At 44.5% G+C, this 22,288-nt stretch overlaps 1 protein-coding gene across 1 annotated transcript in view; it reads left to right on the forward strand.

The window, feature by feature from the left end:
- LOC146202087 (soluble guanylate cyclase 88E-like) overlaps positions 1 to 22,288 on the forward strand; it is a 67,289-nt gene that overhangs the window by 15,800 nt on the left and 29,201 nt on the right. The window contains exons 4-7 of the mRNA XM_084587932.1: positions 5,029 to 5,171; positions 9,027 to 9,156; positions 19,780 to 19,926; positions 22,010 to 22,156. Coding sequence (XP_084444058.1) covers positions 5,029 to 5,171; positions 9,027 to 9,156; positions 19,780 to 19,926; positions 22,010 to 22,156 — 567 coding nt within the window. The remainder of the gene's footprint in view (positions 1 to 5,028; positions 5,172 to 9,026; positions 9,157 to 19,779; positions 19,927 to 22,009; positions 22,157 to 22,288) is intronic.

A 22,288-nucleotide genomic window follows, 5' to 3' on the forward strand; every position in this document is an offset into this window, starting at 1 on the left:
TCGGAAGTCGACTTGGTTTGCGGGCGGCCGTTCCCCCAAGCACGCAGAGAATGACGAGGCGCGCCGTGCGAAATGAGCTTCACTCGGTGTTTTGAAAAACGTCTATTTTTTGCTATAGTTAGTGGCACGGCCAGAGGCACATTATTTTTTTATTATTATTTTTGGGCTGCCTCACCATAATATGTCTAAGCGCAGTGTTCGTGCTAGCCTTGAACGTGCCCAGTGACATGCGGATGAAGAACTTCGGCTGAAGCCGAGGCGATGCGACAAAAGCGCCTGCAAGAAGCAGAAATGTGGCAGCGAGATGCAGATGTGAAACAAAGCAAACGGAAGAAGGATGAAGACATTGAGACAACGAGAAGCAGCAGGAACAGCTGTCGTTCGTCGGGAGCACCGTGGCCGAGAGCTTGCCGCTAGCCGCCGTTGCGGCATTGGAGCACTGCTGACTCATCGGCACTGACAGGTGCCTCTCGCTATCTTTCCGAGGCGTTTGCACATGTCATAACGCTTGTCGCTATTTTTCGCTCGACCATTTCAAAAGGCTATTTAAAGAAATCAAGAAACGAAGACAATTCAACGAAGAACGTATTTTCAGAACGTCACTAGCGCGCCACATTTAGACGACCCGACAAGACTGCAAGCTTGAGCGACCACTGCTAAGCGCCTGCATACAATGCTGGAAACAACTCCGTCCAACATGGCAGAGTGGGGAAAATATAGGCGACTCAGTTTGCGGCTACTGTTCATATCTTCAAGGGTTATGAAACAGCCATTCAGTGTACCATGTACGAGCGATCATTTGCGCGATCCCCTGGTAACGCGCATCCACCAGGGTGGTATTTATTTATTTATTTAGAACATACTGTAGGCCTACAGTAGGCCCAAGCAGGAGGGGCGAATACATAATATATGCAAAAAGAACAGGATTAGCAAATTGAAAAATGTTAAATACAAGTTGTAACACAAAATACAACAATAAATACAAGGCTCATATGCAAAATACAAAAAGTAAACGTACAAATAAATGGCTCTCAAATTAAATGCTGTGAAGAAAACATTGAGTCAAAAGAATCAGCTCTGGTTAAAAGATCTGGCGGACACCTGTTCCACTCCTCAATGGTGCGTGGAAAAAATGAGTATTTAAAGGCGTTAATCCTAGCACTGTAAGGGGTTAATGATTGTGCATGATGATTTCGTGTTTGGCGCGTAGTGTTAGGTTTAACACCTGTTCCACTCCTCAATGGTGCGTGGAAAAAATGAGTATTTAAAGGCGTTAATCCTAGCACTGTAAGGGGTTAATGATTGTGCATGATGATTTCGTGTTTGGCGCGTAGTGTTAGGTTTAACAAAGGGGTCTGCATTCATAGACAGTTTATGGTTTTTTAGTAAGAAAAGTAGTTTCAGTCTTTGAATTTTCCGGCGCAGCTGTAATGTTTCAATACCGTGAGTTCTCATGAGTGTCGTTGGTGAGTCAGTTACACGATACCTTGAAAAAATAAAACGGACGGCTTTGCGTTGAATCATTTCAAGGGCCTCGATGTTACGTTTAGTGTAGGGATCCCAGACGGTGCACGCATATTCTAGTGATGGCCTTATTATTGAAAAGTAGGTTAATTTTTTAAGTTCAGGCGGGGCAAGTTTTAGTTTATGTCTAAGAAAGCAGAGTTTACGAAAGGCTGAGGAGCATACGTTTGATACATGTTTATTCCAGCTAAGGTTTTTCGTTATTGTAACTCCTAGATACTTGTATATTTCATCTCACCTTGACTTCGGTCAGAAGGTGAGATGAAATATTGTAAGGAAATGAGAAGGAAGCCTTTTTGTTAGTTATCTTCATGTATACAGTTTTCTCTAAATTTAGCTTCATGTCCCATTTATTACACCATGTATGTATGTTCTGAAGATTGGAGTTTAGTAAAACTTGATCACCTTGGCAAGTAATTTGGTGAAATAAAACGCAGTCATCTGCAAATAATCTAATTTGAACAGGGGTAGTTATAACGTTAGTAATGTCATTGATATATATCAAAAAGAGGAGAGGTCCGAGGACGCTTCCCTGTGGGACGCCTGAAGTGACCGGCAGGTGGTTTGAATAGCAATCATCAATACAAACAAATTGTGTGCGGTGAGAAAGGTATGAGGAAATCCAACGAATTATGAAATTAGGAAGACCAATAAGTTCAAGTTTTTAAATTAGTTTGGCATGAGAAATAACATCAAAGGCTTTGCTGAAGTCTAAAAATATAACATTCATTTGACCAGCGCTATTTAGTACACTTGCAAAAGTATGAATGACAGAAGTTAGCTGAGTGACAGTGGACAAGCCTTTTCGAAACCCGTGCTGATGGGGGGTAAGCTCCTTGTTATCGTTTAGAAATGTAGTTATGTAGTTAGCTATGATATGCTCAGCAAGCTTGCAACATGTGGAAGTTATTGATATGGGACGATAATTAGCAATCAAAGCAGGATCACCCTTTTTCAGCACGGGCACAATCCGCGCTTTCCTCCAGTCGGAAGGAATATTTCCTGTTTCAAATGATTTGCGGAAAATAACAACCAGGAACTCTGTGATGGCTTCTGCACAACGGCGCAAAAAAATATTTGGTATCCCATCAGGTCCAGCGGACCTGCGGTATACCAGCGGTATGCGTTCGGTTATCCTCCATTACACCGGACGGGTAAGAAGTACCAGCCACGTTTCATGTTGATAGAAAGTCTAATATGGTGTTTTGTAGGAAAAAAATATTCACAACGCCAGTGGCAAATGTCATTCGAAGTTGACTAGCGTTGATTGTGCACACAGGGGACTGACGCGGTGGTGCAAAGATGTTTAGCTACGATATGTGAAACAAAATAGCTTGGGCGAGTTGGTCGGTTACGGATTCTTCTTGATACAGCGCTAATAAGACACTGACGAGGGAGACAGAGCGCTCATGTGTGCGTCTTTCTCTCTATCAGTGTCTTGTAACCGCAGTGTGAAAAACGAAATTAGCAAGTAACAGTGATTCAGGGACCATACTTCATTTCGTAATTAAAAGAACCCGTCAACCCTTATGTCTGGGTCATCATCCTATATTTTTCTCCGCTTCACAACATTACTGTTTTGTTTTTTGTTTTGATTTTCGCATTGCATATGGGGGCGCCCCTTAATACTTGCTCAAGTCTGCAGCGTCTTGTCTGCCTGACCGTTAAAATAAATATAGGCAACGGCGTGTGAAGGCGTTCTTGAAACACATATTCATTGCTGATATAAGGTGCTTTATTTCTGCAATAAGGTCTTCTGTGTTGCAGTGAAAAGTGGGGAAGAGGACCAAAGAGCGCTATAATTCTGTGCAAGCATATGCGCAACCAGTGCAAGCAAGAGGCGCCTATCAGCCGGCTGGTGGTGTGACGTACAGCACCGAAACGGAGTCCGTATAGCGGCACACCTCTTTAACCGATGAGCGGCGGCTGTTCCTTTATAAGGTCCGGCAGCATGTTGAACAACACTACTCTGGGCTATGGGGTGCAAGGAGGCGGGAGGGTGCGCACGTATCGAGGCGCCCAAGTCTGGGCTGCTCTGGCAACCATGCGGGGCACTCCAGTATTTTGTCGCCAGTGGCACAAATAAATAAATCTTTATTTTGACATCATGGTGTTGAGGAGCTCAAAAAGCCAAGAAACAGCTTTACGATGAATATTCCCCCCGTGAAAGGAGTAATGGTTACTACTGTGGAAACAATAAAAAGTCAAGAAATTATGCATTCCGAAATTGGTACAATATAAAGACGACAAAAACGCCGCGTAGCACTTCTTAACCACATTTCTATAACGTAATAAAACTATATAAGTGCTCATATCAGTGGGCAGTACAAAAGAAAACCAAAACTGAAAGGACAATTTCGGGAACTAAAGCTCGAAGCATTTGACGTCCACAGTGCGGGAACGAGGTATGAACCAGTGGTCATTAGATCGTGCAGTCTAAGGTTTATCTTTGAAGGCCAAGGTAGCCAAGAGGTCAAAAAATGGGCCCGGTTATTTCTGTTGGTTTTATAACGAAGAGCTTATAGGATGTTGCAGATTTCATTTGCATGAGTTAATCAGAAATATTCAAAAAAGAACGATTTCTGCGACATTATATTAAACGTTAGCATTGATGCGAAGAATGTTATTGCAGCCTTTTTAACTTTACTGAGTTCGGGAATGTGGTTGTTCTTCATACCAGGTGACAGTACGCTAAATATCAATAAAATAACGATGTTATACAATAATACCTTAGGTGTCCAGGGCAAAACAAAAAAACGCGCCCACTGAATAAACGCGGCATTCCTACGTTTTTGGCAATTTTAGCGATAATATTATGAATATGACTGTCCCAGAGCACGTTCTCATGAAATATGACACCAAGTCTTTTTTATCGAAGAAGCGATTTCTAATGCATAAGGGGCGAGATTTGAGTAGCAATCAAATCATGGAATTTGTTTTTCGGACGGAATATCATAGCCTTCCATTTCGTGACACTGATTTTAAAAGAGGAAGATGTGCTCCAATTGAGTAGTTTATCAAGCATTTTGTTGGCCCTTTGTTCAAGTTCATATATGGTTGACCCAGTGTAAAAGATGCTGGCGTCATTTGCAGTTTCGTCAATGCTCACATCTGTTGTTTTATTCGGTTTCATTAATGTAGCAGCGGCAATAGCACTCGCTAGCTCATGTTGTTTGATCTAGACAAAATGATATTGTGCGCACTCACTGGGAGACCGGTAAAAATGCTGGTTGCAGAACGTGCGATCTCCATGAAGGTGTGCGATGTATTTGCAAAGAGACGAGGTTTGCCTCTGCTCTTCGCGGTTTGTCTATGCATTCACAATTTCAGCTTGCGCGATCAGAAATTACGTTTTGTCGTGTTTTTATGGCGTCTCATTCCCGTCAAAATTGTTCCCACATATTTTCATTGGTATTATACGCAGTGGACGATGTCGATACTGCACGGCGAAGTATTTTGTTCGTAGTCACCACATCGTCACTTCTTTTCTCTTTCTCTCTGCAGCTGCTAGCCAACCAGCAGGTGGTTGTCGAGCTGGAATGCATCTTCTCTGAACAGTCCCCCGTACCTGCTCGCCGATTGCTGCTCAAGGGCCAGATGCGTTACCTCCAGGAATCTGACGTCGTACTGTTCCTTGGAGTGCCACTGTGAGTGCGACAAACTCTCCGTACTCCGGTCAGCCATTTATGCCTAGCGTATCTAATGCACTCTGGTCCCATGTTGGCGCAAGTTTTCTTAGCCATTCCGCAATGTGAGCTTTGACGGCGAGCATTCATTGAAATTTTATTTACATAGACCGTGAAATAAATTCGTTCCGACTTACATAGCAAGTCATTACGAAGTTGGTCGGCTCTATTATACCGGCTGAAAGATTCTCGGCCTCACGGGCTGATGGCCTAGAGAACAGTAATCAATTAGTGTGGTCCTTCCGACACACCAGCATGTTCTCTTTTCCCTGGCATAAATTCCATTGAGCTGCCGTTTATCTTTTACCGCGCTCTCAGCGCACATGCATGAAAGCCGCATTATCTCAGGAAGCCACGTTGCGACAAACTTTACGACTCTCCGTGCAGCATATATCGCCATTCGCTGCGTACTGAAGGCTGACTCCCGATTTCAGCCGACGGGGGGGGGTTAGCTTTAACGCCGAGGTTGGCGCTTGTTGGCTGTTTAATGTTGGACTTTATTGACCTTCGCCTTCCTTACCGGCGTGCTCCCGGCCTGACTTCAGGGCTGCTATTTCGGACATGCTCTTCGAAGCCAGCTTATCCTCTGGCGACCAATTACTCCCGCAGGATAGGTGCTTCACGATAATTGCGAGATGCTGAACGGCTTATCAGAGCTGTGCTGACGGCAGCCCGGCTCTTCTTACTTAAGCCTGCTTAAATGAAGAATAGACAAAGAAATAAACGTAAGAAGCAGCCGAAGCTTGCTTTCCTGCCTGGTCTTGTCCACCGACTATCTGGTGCTGGTGTTGGTGGCTTGTTTTTATTTTGTGTGATTACGCTTCGTTAATTTCCTTAGTTGCTGGTAGTTTTTAGTAAGTACACGTGTGGGGGGGGGGGGGGGGGGGCTGGGTAAGTTGGCGGGCCTAGACTATGGCGGTGATGAGAGTGAACGCCCAGAGTAATCAAAAAAGAACGGTGGGGGTAGCTCCGTCCGATACAGTCGTTCCTTATTTATTTGTATGCTGGAAGCATTTACCCGGAATGCGCTTGGCTATTTTCTGCACTGAACAAACAGATACGTGGGTGTCACGAGCCAATCGCTACATTTACTTTTTGGCAACTTCCGCACGTACAGATTAGGAATGTATGCCTTAATATGTATACTAAAGTGTACATATATGACCCTCGTCGTGGACACGGATGGACTCCGAGCTTGATGTATGCTTTGGACAGCCGGCGTCTTCGGGCTGTGTGACGAGACTTACAAATGGATCACGAGAACGAGCTAGATATGTGTTAAAATCAAACAGGTCACTAAGGCTGCTAAAAGCACCTTTTAGTACACCCTTTAGCACATTGCTTAAAAGTAGCCGTTTAGAACATTGCTAAGCTTGGGGATGAAATTCAAAAACCTTCGTTGAAATAGATGAGGGAGGAAGAGCGTTTGTTCCTCCTGAATATCTGAATACAGCTCTTTAAGGCCTCTTTTCTTCCTCCTTGCCAGCATGTATGCGGCTTCTTTTTTTTTTTTTTTTTTTTTTTTTTTTGTAACGTAACCGGAGCGACTTGCAAAACCACGCCTACGTGAATGATCTAACTCTGGTGCTCTATATTAAGGCGAAAGCCTTTAATGCCTCATTGTTGTCAGCGGAAGCTGTCGGCAGAGGCTGTCGGTAGAAGGTGTCACACTTTCGAGGGAGATAGATAAAAATAAATAAAGAAACCTTCTCTCCACCTGGAATCAAACCTCCATACCTAGGATCCTCAACCGAGCGCTTTACCAACTGCGTTCCGCCCCGGATCGTGAAACGTTCATCATAATTCCCCTTGTCTACCGTGAGCATAGTGGGATTCCGCGAGTGACAGATACTGCGCCTTTAATTTCCTGCAAACAAATTATAAAACGCCGGTGAACTTTGATGCCTTCAATGGTATGATGGTTGTGTTCTACAAGGGGCGCGCCATGTACCGCCACAACAGGTCATGACGTCAGCAGGCGATTCATGCATAGACGAAGCTGACCCCGCCAGATGTCCAATCCAGGCGTCTGTGCTGTGCCTTTCATTTGCTGCTTCCTCGAACGCTACACCACACAGCAAACAGGAGCAGACTCAGATGTCTAGGAGGCCTTAGTACATCAGGCATCAGCGGCATTTCAAATTGGTTTACAGGATAGAAAAGGCGCAGTATCTGTCACAATTCTCCACGGGCGCATGTGCCACGCCGTAAAGAAATGGAGGAAGGTGGGAGTGAAAGAAGAGAGGATAGAGGTGTCGTAGTGGAGGGTTACAATAGACAGCGCTATAATGGCTTTCGTGTCATCGCCCTTTAGTGATCGAAAGAGCCCTCTAGAATTTTTTTTTTTAATTTGGTTTCCTTTGGTTTGTGGTGTTTAATGTCCCAAAGCGACTCAGCCTACGAGAGGAGCCGCAGTGGAGGGCTTCGGAAATTTCGACCACCTGGAGCTCTTTAACGTGCACTGATATCGCACAGCACACGGGCGCCTTGCTTTTCGCCTGCATCGAAAGGCGGCGGCCGCGGCCGGGATTCGATCCTGCTTCTTTGGGCACGGTTGTCAAGCGCCGCAACCACCACCGCGGCGGATGCTACTGTATATTTTATAGTCTGTTTGCACATATCCGGATTAAAATAAAAAAAAAAACAAAAAAAAACAACAAGACAAAGTAAGAACTTTGAAGTTTTTGGATATTCGGTGTTAGTGGTTCAATGGGTACTGGCTGTGTGTGTACAAAATGTTTTGCTGAAGCCAATGATAACAGGGCTGATTCGCGGTCACTTTCTCAATGACACTGTGGCTGAACAATAGCGTTTTTTTTTTTCGGGAAATTTTTCGACACATGACCTGAGGAAGGTGCGGTCGAGGTGTTGAACATAAAGGAGCTGGCTTGGATTGGGCTATGAAAAGCCTAAGTGTTTCGGTTACATCAGTATCTCGCGCCTAACACAGCGTTATTTTTACTTTTCTTGCGAAATGAAAGAAATATTTCTTGCGTCAGCCTACACTACAGCTTAACATGCTGTTCTCCACAGATCTATGTTCGAGACCTGAAGTACTTGCTAGTGCTTCCAGTGCAGTCGCTGTCTATTACTTTGTATGGCGACAATTACTCACTTCAAGATAAGTGGCAACATCTTGTGATGAACGCTATGAATGATCCCTTTATTCGCGGCGGTTTTGATGAAAGTTTAAACCAATAACGAAAATGTGTAACTGGTGCAACCAGGCGATTGCATTAAAGTAACTGTGTAATTTAACAAGAAAAGCAAACCTTCAAGGGCATTGACTTGCATATGAGCACTTTATCATCCGAGTACTCTTATATCCGCTATAGTTAAGTGAAATGTAGCCTTTATGTTAGAACGCTGGAGGGCCTTGCGTCAAAGCTGACGTTTGGATGTTCGTACGTACGAGCCTCTACATTTCAGTTTGCTTCCAAAATAGATAGCAGGATCGGTCCTGCTACCTGACGGCGTTTGGATGTAATTATTACAATGTCCAAACTCTAAGTCAGTTTTATGGACAAGATGAGAAGGCTTTCAGCAAATAATTCTAATTATCTCCCCCACAGCATGCGTTTAGATTGGATAAACACACTTGGGGATGCTTTAAATTGGATCGATAGGAAAATTGCTTTAAAATATCGTTTACGGAATAATAGCAAAGACGCGTCAGAATATTCACTTGAATCAAGGCCGGTCGCATAGACAATAAAAAAAACAGTAGGGCAACATTTTTACACAGCAAGCAAGAAGACGCGAATGCGGCTAGGCTTCTGGCGCAAATAAGTTGACGCCTTTCTGCCGCTGACGCAGGCTCAGTGGACTGGACGAGCTGCAGATGGCAGGCCTGTACCTCGAGGACCTGTGCATCCACGACATGACGCGCGACATCGTGCTGGCTGAATGGCAGCACGGCGCCAACCTCGAAGTCTCCTATCGGGAGGTGAGCCGAAGCGAGCACATTCCTGGCTGATAAGTCGCTTCTGATTTTCTATTTGGAAGGCCATCGTTAGAACACATATAATTGCTGAAACATTCACTTTAGAGTGTTGCACTTGTAGCAGTAAAGGTGGCAGTCGTTGGCCGGAACCAGGTGTTTCCAGCGCTTCTTGGTCCTGAACAGGGAGATGAGCCTGGTAAATTGCCTAATCACAACACGTTGCCTCTGCTACTCTGTGGCTTTCCAGGTAGGAAAGTGCGTCACCTCTTCATTGTCCCGTCGGCTGCTTTGTGGTAGACAAGAAAAACGGTTCGGTCATAACTTCCCTCTCTCACATGGACCTCGCTCTCATAGGAAAGCGGCCGGCGAGCGCTTCGTAAAGTTATGACCGCCTCTCGGTGGGAATCGTTCTTCTGACATTTACGGAATTACTAGCAAAGACGATACTGTGTGCGGTTCCTACATTCGTGCTTTTGAAAATCTGCTCACGAAAAACTACATACAAATCTCCGGCTTCCCCCTCGGATACCCGCCTCGCACGAAAAGTTAAAGGAAAACCCCGTGTCCAGACAAAAAAAAAAAAAAAAAAAAAATAAAAATAAAATAAAATAAAATAAAATAAAACCTGTAAGGACTGTTATTTCTCGTAAGTACTTTCAGCAAGAAGGGCATCTTGGATACCGCGTGCCTCCCGTGCAAAGTGCTCAAGGGTCTCGAAGGTGCACCCGTAAAAAAATGGCCTGAACCTGGGGTGACCCTATCTATCGATCCGAGCTACTTTGTGCGTCTCGGGGGCACTTGGGGCCGCCTGCCGATGCAGTTCCTGCATCGCCAGAACGTACTCGATTAGGCTTTCGTCTGGGTGCTGGGTTCTTAACTCGAGCTCACGCTGGACTCGTAGCTCGCACCCAGGGGGTAGAAACTCGGCTCGAAAGTGTTTTTAAAACTCTTCACAGGACGTGAAAGGCAATTGAAGCATTTACCATCGTCCGGCGGCCTCCCGCAAGGCCAACGGCAGGAGCCGTGTCAACATATGAACTTCCAAAGCGCCGGTGGCTGTCATGTATGTTTGCATCACAGTTAAAGCGTCTGCCACTGATTGCGAGTCATCATAGCCCGTATACACAGGTAGCTCGACCTGCAGTGGGAGCTCTGGCTCACGCGCTGCTTTTGGCTCGTTGTAGAGTGCTTAACCTTTTAGTAACTACGTCCAGCGTCTCGAAAACCCGCTGGATAAGGGGCCGCTCCCGTGCGCTCGATCCGCTCACCTAATATTCAGAAATGTGGCGCAACAAACACAAACACAAGAGAAGAGACACAACACACGCGCACCTGATCACTGTTCTTGGCCAACACCTTTCTGGAGCGGAGCTGCATTCCGGCGTCATCGTCCGCTTCCATCGTACAAAAACACAAAAGAAAAAAAAAAACAGCGCAGATCACCCGCCGAGACCAATACACAAATCGGCGAAAACAGCAGCGAAGAAAGGTGCAGGCTAAAAGTGACGAAGAAGAAAGGTAATAAAAAAAAATTAGAAAGGTTCAAAGCTGCTGAACCGAATATGAAGCGAAAGCATTAGCTGCAGGTGACCGAGCGTTCTTCTTCTTTTTCTTTTTCCTCTTCTTCTTCTTTCCCAGCCCACATATAAAGCCCCGCTTTAACCAACCCGCATGAACGTGCCTTAGTGGCCTATAGGGGTAACGTGAATGCCAGTGTCCTGGCAGGCTGATTCTGACATAACCGTCCCATGTGAAACGAGAGACCCAAGTTGGCAGCTCCTGCCAGGGGACCACGGACAGAGCACACAGCGACGAGCGGTTAGACCTGGCGTAGTATCGCTTTCGCAAGCAAACAAACAAAAAAGCAGCAGCACATGCCTTCATCTGCATGCAATTCCTACGGGTGGAAACAAAACCGCGTTGGACACCAGTTGTGGGGTGTAGCTTGCTGCGTTCCGCCCGTAGGTAGAGAAAGACAAATGAAGGCAAACTTAAAGAAAGAAAAGCAAGTTTATTGAAACAGCGAAACAGGGCCAGAAAACATACCCCTGACCGCACTCGGGCTCGCAGCCACAACTCCCCCGTCGGAAAGGCGCGGTGATTATAATCGCCCTGTTCTTTTAAGGCGACAGTCTGCATAGCCTCATCGTTGTCATCAGCAAACGTGTTACGCTTTTGCGGCGGCTTTGTTTGGTCGAGACGAGATGACGTCAGGGAGGTGTCAACCAATCACAGAGCACCACAACAGTATGCGCGAATGCGTGCCTTATGGCCATATGCCAATCAATAAACGATTTATTACTAATTAATGACTACTTATTTATTAATTACTCTTTAGTGGTAATTGCACAATATTACATTATTAATTTCTTAATTACTGAACACTGACTATTAACTACTACTTGCTGATTAATTACTGAACAGTGACAGTTGCGTAATGAGCTAATTAATTACTAATTAATGCCGTGCACCCCGGACTACATTATGCGCGAATGCGTGCCTTATAAGATCATATGCCAATCAATGCTTAACTACTAATGAATGCCTATTATAATTAATTGATTACCTAGCACTAATTCCTAAATAATGACCAATCGTATAATAAAAATTAATGACTAATTATGTAATTACTAATTGATGACAGTAACTACTACTTGCTGATTAATTACTGAACAGTGACAGTTGCGTAATGAGCTAATTAATTACTAATTAATGCCGTGCGCCCCGGACTACATTATGCGCGAATGCGTGCCTTATAAGATCATATGCCAATCAATGCTTAACTACTAATGAATGCCTAATATAATTAATTGATCACCTAGCACAAATTCCTAAATAACGACCAATCGTATAATAAAAATTAATGACTAATTATGTAATTACTAAATGATGACAAATAGAAAACTAATTCCTAATTAGTGACTGCCCCGTAATTAATTCCTTAATAAATAATGCCGCCTTATACGGCCATATGGAAAGCAATAAACAATTACTAATTTATGACTAACTAATGATTAACTAATTAAATGACTACTCTGTAATGACAATTTGATAGAGTAAAAATTGCGGAATATTTTATTTAAATAATAATTAATGTCGCCTTAAATGGCTATATGACTCAATAAGCACTTACTAATTAATGACTAATCACGCAAAGTCTAATTGAATCATTAATAAATAATGACTGATTAATCAATCATTACTAATCAGTGACAGTTGCGTAATTAACTAATTAAATACAAATTAATGCCGCACACCCGGTAAAATCGCGTAGCAGAATGCAGCACTCAGGCTTTCGCCTTTCATCACTTTAGTCGCCAAAGTGTTCTCAATTTTTTTTTATTATGGCAAAATGGGCAGTGTGCATCCCTCGTGCACATCACACAAACAAAGTCATCACTGTTGGGACACGTGTGCGGGTCACTACAAATTTTGCATATATAACATGAGAAAATGTCACATACACGGCGTCGCAAGTCACCTTAGCAGGTTTTTTTTCTTTCCTCGAAAACGTTGAATTGCATCAACCATGCATGGGGGTTCCTGTTGACATTTTTCTATCGGATCTTGAAGCAGAATTGTTGCGTGCACGGCAAGGCTTCAGTCGATCGATCGATCGATCAATCAGTCAATCAATCAATCAATCAATCAATCAGTCAATTTATTCCTGTTTTCTTTACAAGGAAACTGAGGGTGGCAAGAAAAAAGCAGTCATTACGACCGCTTGACAAGCCTCGCCACCCCTGGTGTGGAGATATCTTTTTTTTTTTTTGTGTGTGGACATTCTTCAACCGAGTGAAAGAGCAGTAGCCTCTATCTTCATTATGAGTCTTGATCCGAATCCTGCGCTGAATAGCCAGTACGATACAAGCGGATTTTTTTTTTTTTTCGCTTCCGAAACGGTGTAGGCTTCTCCGGCAGACAGCTTTTCTCACCCTCAGGACTGAATGTTTGTTCCCCTGATAACACTTCTGTCCAAGAACAGCACCTGTTGCCCTGTTTTTCTCTTCCGTCTTGCCAGAGAACCCCAGAATATCGGTGACTGAGCGTTTTCTTCAGCAACAACCTAAAGGCATTTCTTGGCGCTCACTTAAGCGACACGCTCGGGATTTTTCTTCCGCGAAATGAGGCTCGCAATCCACATATACTGCGTTTCCTAGCTTACAACCAATATAGCCTACAACAAGAACAACATCATACAACAAAAAGGCATGATGAAACATTATTTTTTTCTTTTTTTTTTTTTGGTCGGTTGCGAGTAAGAACAGGCGGCCACCAACTTGATATTGGCAAACAATTTGATATTTTTTTAACAATGAGTTCGGCATCCTGTAGTCAGGAGTGGATATGTTTTTCTAAGCTGTCTTAAAATACTGCCGAGGTATTGTGACGTGGAGACGCAAACCTAGCTTTTGGGCAAGTTGGTTACTTTGTTTCCACATAACTGCAGATCGAATAAAGACGACCGTCAAGGAAAGGAAACAAACACGACATGGACAATCGCTGCACTCGCAAATGATTTTATTTTGCCAGTGCATGGGAAGTATAGAGGTTCCGCCGCGGATGCGCACACAGAAAAGAAGAAAAGAAGGAAGGACACGTGGGCCCCCGTCAACATAAAAACATATTCACACCGTGTGACACATGTTATCGTGTGGCAGAGAAAAGGTCAAATTCTGCTTTGTATAAGCGAATTGAAGTATCGCTTACGGAATAATTAGACTTTTTTCTTTATGTGGTAAGCTTACAATAGTACACGTGCAGTTTGATTGTTGCTTTTTGCCTAGAATCCTTGTACCATCAATAATGCGGCGAACACCCGTGGCAAGACCGGCAATGTCTAACCAGGATCACATCTTCATCGTAAAAGAAAGGCAATTATTGCGTAAGCGATACTTCAATTCACTTATACAAGGCAGAATTTGACCTTTTCTCTGCCACAAGATAATATGTGTCCACACGGTGCGAATATGTTTTTATGTTGACGGTGGCACGTGTCCTTCCTTCTTTTCTTCTTTCCTGTGCGCGCATCCGCGGCGGAACCTTTATATTTCCTATGCACTGACGAAATAAAATCAGTTGTGAGTGCAGCGATTCTCCATGTCGTGTGTGTTTCCCTTTCTTGGTGGTCGTCTTTATTCGCGCTGCAGTTATGTGGAAGGAGACGCAAACGTTCCATGCCGCGTAGTACCATGCCCTGAAAGCTGAAAATCAGACGGATGCGCTCTTGGGGGCAAAAGCTTAGATGAGTCGAGAGTTGAGATACACTTTGCTGCACTGGCTCGCTTGATCCTGTTTTAGACGTTTGGTATAAACGGAAATTCTGATCTCTACTGACGACTTCCTACCTTTTGTAATCTACAAAAAGTCGATTATCTTTCTTACGTGTTTAAATTGTTACCCATGGTGAATATAACCACTCTGATCACTCTTAATCACGTACAGCCTCTGTCAAAACTGTAGAGCCCACACTGTCGGCTTCTAAGCCGTGTAGTGGCGCTCATTTGGCATTAGTGGAGGTTCTTCCCATTGGAGAGGGTAAGACAAAAAATTTTGTTACCATGATGAGATTAAGAACACTGAAAATGCATTACAAGCTGCACCAAGTGACTCAGAAACAGCCCCCCTGTGCTCTAAACTTTTGACAAAGACTGCACATAGCACATAGCCATAGCATGTTCTCGCCCCTTCGAGGATGCTTTGGAGCATGGGCCACATTACGGGGGGTTTCAGCCAACTGCAAAGTTAGCTCAGTGAGGTGGGTATAAAAATGCTTGAATTTTCTTGTTTTCTTTTTTTTGTTCGGTGTCTAAAGAACAAATTATTGTTCATCATGATCGGTTTACGGAGAATATCTGTCTCCTTTACGCCAGGCGAAGCGGAGGAAAATTGATTCTGTCATTCTCGAGTACCATATATTAATGCGTGTCGTCTTCGTTTATCGGCGCTCCCCGTAGTCATCACCTCAATCCGATTTGCTCAAAGATCATCTATTACCTTTATTTATATGGCTTCAAAATATTCCTGAGGTAAATTTTGAATAAGTATTGTCTTTCATTGTATTTTCTCACCGGAATAACTCGCCGACCATCCCGAAAAACTGCGCATCAGCACAACTGGGTGTAGTCTATTAACTGAATTTTTTTTCGCATATCGTAAGGAGGCGGCATAGCAACTAATATGTGCGCAGATCATTCCTTGAATGCTTGTAATATTCTACCATTAATTGTCAGGAACGCATTTATTTGATCTTATATGCAGCCTTAACTACTCGCAGTGAGCGGCGTACTAACTTTGAAAACAAGATTTCACTAGGGACTGGCAAGCTGCGACATTTTCATGAGTATGCTCATAGCGGTATTTTATAAAATTCAACTGTCACCTCCAAATTAAATGTGACTTCCACGACTGCTTAATTAGAATATCTCTGAAGCAAATGCGGTTGCATATTAAGGAATATTAAATTTGTCGACTTTAGATTATCTTAACACCATCGCTATATTCTTTGCGTTGAAAGATCATTTTCTGACGCCTTGTTCATAACAGGCTGTCAGGATTTCTCGGTGTTCCTTCATTGGCGCTTAGACCAATCCGCTCGCATTGTCCTGTCACTCCAGAGAGTTCAACACGTGCGTATCACGAATGTCAATGCATTTTTTCGACTACCCCGCCATCTCCATCCTTCCAGCCACTTACACACACATGCATATTCCGACACGAACTTTGAAGATCACAGACACCTTCCACTTATCAATTAGGCCGGCATGAAGATCGTTAAGCACCGTCTGGTGCGCTAAAAATATAGCGTGGTAAACAAGCGTTCCATTATTTTGATTGCAGAACACTGCGGAAAACGTCTTCTTGAATGGAAAACGTCATTCGACTGCGAGTGATACACGAAATGCAACGATATGAAATGGGCATTTCGCCGTTGTGAAATGTAGAGCATTAGTGAGTATGCGCTGTATTCCTCGTTCTGCAGAAACTTCGGCAGGCAAAACACAATTCAGAATAGATTGGCGAGCAAATTTGTACTGGGTCACTAGAAAATGAACGGCGCGAGAGGATGTGCTATCAGACGAAGAAAGGCACATGATGAGCGTTAACTGATCTTGATAGGCCTTAGCTGAAGAGCCTTCTAGTGGGTCCCTGGAATTTGAGCGTTTGTATAGTTAGGCCCTCTCTTCTGGATCCACTTTTAACTCGTATTGAGAAAGCCCTGATCGGGTGGCGTTTTGCAGGAATCCAATCAGGAATTCAGCGATCGCGTACTGTGCATTGTTCTGTCTGATCTACGTAGCGCAATAACGAGTGTACAGAGGCAAGAACAAAGCGCAGAAATAACACACGCGCACGTGCACACACACACACACACACACACACACACACACGCACGCACGCACGCACGCACGCACGCACGCACACACACACACACACACACACACACACACACACACACACACACACACACACACACACACACACACACACACACACACACGCACGCACGCACACACACACACACACACACACACACACACACACACACACACACACACACACACACACACACACACACACACACACACACACACACACACACACACACACACACACACACACACACACACACACACACACACACACACACACACACACACACACACACACACACACACACACACACACACACACACACACACACACACACACACACACACACACACACACACACACACACACACACACACACACACACACACACACACACACACACACACACACACACACACACACACACACACACACACACACACACACACACACACACACACACACACACACACACACACACACACACACACACACACACACACACACACACACACACACACACACACACACACACACACACACACACACACACACACACACACACACACACACACACACACACACACACACACACACACACACACACACACACACACACACACACACACACACACACACACACACACACACACACACACACACACACACACACACACACACACACACACACACACACACACACACACACACACACACACACACACACACACACACACACACACACACACACACACACACACACACACACACACACACACACACACACACACACACACACACACACACACACACACACACACACACACACACACACACACACACACACACACACACACACACACACACACACACACACACACACACACACACACACACACACACACACACACACACACACACACACACACACACACACACACACACACACACACACACACACACACACACACACACACACACACACACACACACACACACACACACACACACACACACACACACACACACACACACACACACACACACACACACACACACACACACACACACACACACACACACACACACACACACACACACACACACACACACACACACACACACACACACACACACACACACACACACACACACACACACACACACACACACACACACACACACACACACACACACACACACACACACACACACACACACACTTGTTATCTGTTTGCCTACTTTTCACTGCGCAGTTTTTATCAGTCCGCAAAGGTGAACCAACTAACCTGCCAGAATGTTTTTCTTCGTCGTAGTCAGGCGTCCTGCAGCCGTGTTCCTTTTAGGAATAACAAAGCCGCCTGTTTGCAACCCGTGTGCAGCAAACGCCCCGAAGAGTACTGCTTCTGGTAGTTTGGTCGCGGGAAAAATCATATTAGGAAAAAGTATCATGCTTTTGCTTGTTTGCCAGAAGTATCTCGAAAAAGCAGATTAGCATGCGCCTAATTTGGAGCAGTTAAGGGCGCCTTGCATATTTCCGTCATTTTCCTCTCCATTGGAAGCTCTCAAAAGATTACACAAACATTTCGACACCTTTCGAACCGGCGAGCAAAACTGCCGCAGGAAGCAGCCTTAAATCTGTTTCGTCTCACGTGGCACAATTATTTATTCATTTTGTTACTTTCATTACTTCTGTCCTTTATTTGCAAGGTACATCCGGCCATAGTCTTAGGCCTTGAGCAGGAGCGCTCAGGCCAGCAAAGACATGAACCAATTGAGCCAGAAAAACCGCGTAGTTCAAGTCACGCCTCGTATGTCTTAGATGCCCACTTATCTGGTGCATTATCGCATTATTTCTCTTAACTTCTTTCTTTGTAGCCCTCGTTCAAGCTCTGAATGAACCCACCCTACTTCTTCTTGAGCGTGGGAGCGATAGTTAAGCTATCTTAACGGGTCCTTAGCGGTAAACGTAGCGTGAAATTTTGGGATCGCTTAACTCACAATGCGATAGTCATGTGTTCTAGATCCATTGCGCGTGTAAGAGAGTTTATAAATACTGCGGCGTGGGATGCACATAGTCATGTGTTCTAGATCCATTGCGCGTGTAAGAGAGTTTATAAATACTGCGGCGTGGGATGCACAGCGCTAGAGAGCGACAGCTGTACACGAGGGGTGTTAGGTTGCGGAGAATGCTAGGAAGCCCCGGAGCGTATTCGCTTTACGCGAGAAAATGGTTGGCTGGAATCCTCTCCGGCAGCTTATTAATTACTTTTTTCTGGAAAAATCGAAGTGCTGTGCTTGAAAACCCTCAGCTCCCCTGCTGTCATTGCTCAGCCTCCTTACGATGCAGTACTGGCGATCGTTTGGGGTCTCTCCGTACCGCGCAGTTTGTCAACTGACCCTATCTAAAAACGGTACCTTAAACCTAAGAGCAAGAGTGACAGCACCAAACACAAAATTAGGCACAGGCGGGAAAAACTTATTCGTAAGATCAGACCAGAGAGCAATTTCGAAAACGCAGGTAATGTAGCAGAATTGAATTATATGCAGATTTGTGCAGAATTTTATTATATGCATATAATCGTAGTCATAATTATAACGATAACCTTTTTTCACCGTTTGCAAGTTTGTATAATAAGGACTACTGCATGGTGACGGCGTTCAACTTGTCAGTGTGATATTGGTCCTTAACACAAACATTAAAGTTGGTTAAGTAAAATTAGACAATTTATCGTCTTACTGTCAAGCTTATCCTTCACATGGCACCCTCGTGGCTGTAAAATCCAACTGTATAGACCACATGGACGCATCTCTCGCAGTTCTTTAAATACAACTTAGTGACGGTCAAAACATTCATGCTGTCGAGAAATGACTGCAACACGCAAATAAAAACACCGCGGGGGCAGCAACCGGAGCAAGCAATGGAAACATCCCGTGTAACTGAAGGTGGAAAATAAGGCGATGATGTTTGATGATTGCGAACTTGTCGAAGGATGGTGAAAATGATACGCTAGAAAAGCTCTCTGACCTCCAGTGCTTGATGACCTTATACCGTGCAGTATGCTTCATTACCTCAAATGCGTCAAAAAACTTGAAACGATGCTGGCGGACATCGTGTATGAAAGCTGTTTGTCAAAGGCTTACAAATTTTAGGCCGATTGCTCTACTATCTGTTGTTTTCAAGACATTATGCCCTTTTTTTTTCGTGCTACTATGCCGCACTCACACAGCGCTTTTACGTGGCGGTCACAGCAAGAACGCAAGAGCCAGTCGCTCGAGGAGAACCTAGTGCGGCTGGACGCTTGGCGCCAGAGGGGAGACGAGCTGCTCTACTCCATGATCCCCAAGTCGGTGGCCGACAGGCTGCGCCGCGGAGCCCACCCCGTCGACACGTGCGAGGTGAGTCACCGACCCCGCAATCACCGGCTGCGTTGCCGCGACGATGCCGGCAAAACCCCAACAAATCAGCGAGCTTTAGTTGCGCAATATCCCCTCTACAAAAATAACAACTGGGCGGATCCAAGATGTGTCTGTTTCGTGATCAGAATGCCAAAGCTGCACCGGCCTCGTGGTAATTATTGCCATACCTTGGCCTGTTTCTTTTACCAAGCATAGTCGAAACAAACTACAAAACCCGTATCAAAAATACAAAATATTCCGTAGTTCTGTCGTAAACGTCCAATTTTTCTGTAGTTCAGTAGTACTTTTCTGTAGTTTTTCTGTGACATATTTCTGTTGTCTATAGTTCTGTAGCACTTTTCTGTTGTAACTACAGAAATTTCTTATGTTACTACAGAACGTTCTGTTGTCACAACAGGTTGCCTGTCAAAAACCGCACAGAAATTCTGTCGTGAAAACAGAAAAATCTGGGTAGTTTTTTTCCGTCTGGGAGTAGCAATCTCGGTAGTTTTTTCCGACTGGGAGTAGCAGCCGAGGTACAGCTTTTACTCGCAGAGGTATCGTGATTCCATTGAAGTGTCTTTGCACGCGCTTCATGAACGACTCGGTTTATGCGCTTTCTGATCTGCGTCTGCGTTTCATATTGTGTGCGATTAATTCTGGAATGTGGCGCCTAATGACACAGCAGCCGCGCACATTGGACCGCAGATAGCAATAGTGGTAGATTTTATTTTTATTTTTCTGCGCACTCTTTAGAGGAAGATTACACAGGTTTTAAGCAAATGAAGTATGAATAGTGTACTTCTAGTTTCACTTCTAGAGTATTATCATATTTTAGCCCTGACTGAAATATAAAATTGCTAATTTTCGGAGGCAAGGCTCCGAAAGTTCCCTTTTTCCCACGGATGGACAGTCGTTAAGAAGACAATACGCGGTGTAGACGCGCCTGGCAGTTTAATTTCGGCCAGTAACATATAACGACGTGTATGCATGCTAGAAACAGTGCAGTTTCTGTGAACTTACGCTTTACGTTTTTAACACGGTAGCATTAAGAGCCCCGTGTCGCAGAAAAGCCGGTGTCGGCGTCGTGGTTGTAACGCGAAAATAAGAAGAAAGTAAAAAAAAACAATCAAAGATTTGCGCCGAAAACCGACGGAGTCCAACACGGTTCCTTCACAGCGTGAGCCGAGCCCGCAACCACTCCGCCGTAGAACCGCATTGCTTATTTCCGAATAAAGATGGACCTGATATATATATTGTCTTATGACAGTCAGCTGATGTTTAGGCGCGCCGTTAGAAATAAATATTTGCGGAAGTAATAGTTAAGAGTAGCAAAGAACATTTCCTCTTTGCTTATACTGCGATGCGGCGCTCACTGGAAAATTCCTTCGTTGATACGGCACTGCCGCAATAGATGGCCCGAGCCGCCGCCCGATTCAAAGCCTTACATATCCATCCATCTTCTTCAAAGCATTGGTGTATAATGACAACGAACGGGGCTCGATAACGCAATCACGTTTAACTCTTAACGGCGAAGCTTTAGTGTCCTCCAATTTCTTTTTTTAATTTGTGAAAATGCCGAGGCGGATATATCAGCGCAGTTCTTATGCTTTTAGTGAATTAGGTGCAGTCAGTCAACTTACTCGACGTCATACGTCACAACAAACATATGCCTCAATGCTTTATAAAGTTAATTATACACACTACTGCTGATTTAATTGAAGCACGGCTGGAATCGCGCTCTTTTCGGCGTGAGATACTTGGCATGACTGTCTGCGCAAATTATTGCCTTTTCCTCTCCTAATCTACGTAAAGAAATATTAGGCTGGTAGAAAAGGACTCTATTAAGGCACACTTCGTTGTCATCACCCAGTGTGCTGCTGAGGCACACATCCGCAAAAAGTAGTGAGACTTAAGGACCTACGACCTAGCCAATTGTAACCAGAGGAATTGACGAGTGGAGCTCTGTGAAGCGTGGTGGGCTACAGCTGAGTGCCGCAAACCCAAGACTTAGAACCATTCTTGGCTCCTGTATGCGAAATGAGCTTGCGCTATGATTCCTTTTTTTTCCTCCACGAACCAGACGTTCGACAGCGTCACAGTACTGTTCGGCGAGCTGGTCAACTTCCCGGCCGCGTGCCGGCATCTGAGCCCCATGCAAGTGGTCAGCTGGGTGAACGCAACGTTCTCTCTGTTCGACCTCATCACCGACCGCTACCACGTGTTCAAGGTACACCTTCACGTCAATCTCAAGAAAAAAACTTACTGTAGTCTCGACTGAGGCAGTTCTGTAGACTACGACAGAAACAACAAAAAAGTCACTTACCTGCTCCGCGCACTAAAAAAAACAGTGCATGTTTTT

Source organism: Amblyomma maculatum, chromosome 1, assembly GCF_055883805.1.
Source record: "Amblyomma maculatum isolate TAMU_Amacu chromosome 1, ASM5588380v1, whole genome shotgun sequence".
NCBI lineage: Eukaryota > Metazoa > Arthropoda > Arachnida > Ixodida > Ixodidae > Amblyomma > Amblyomma maculatum.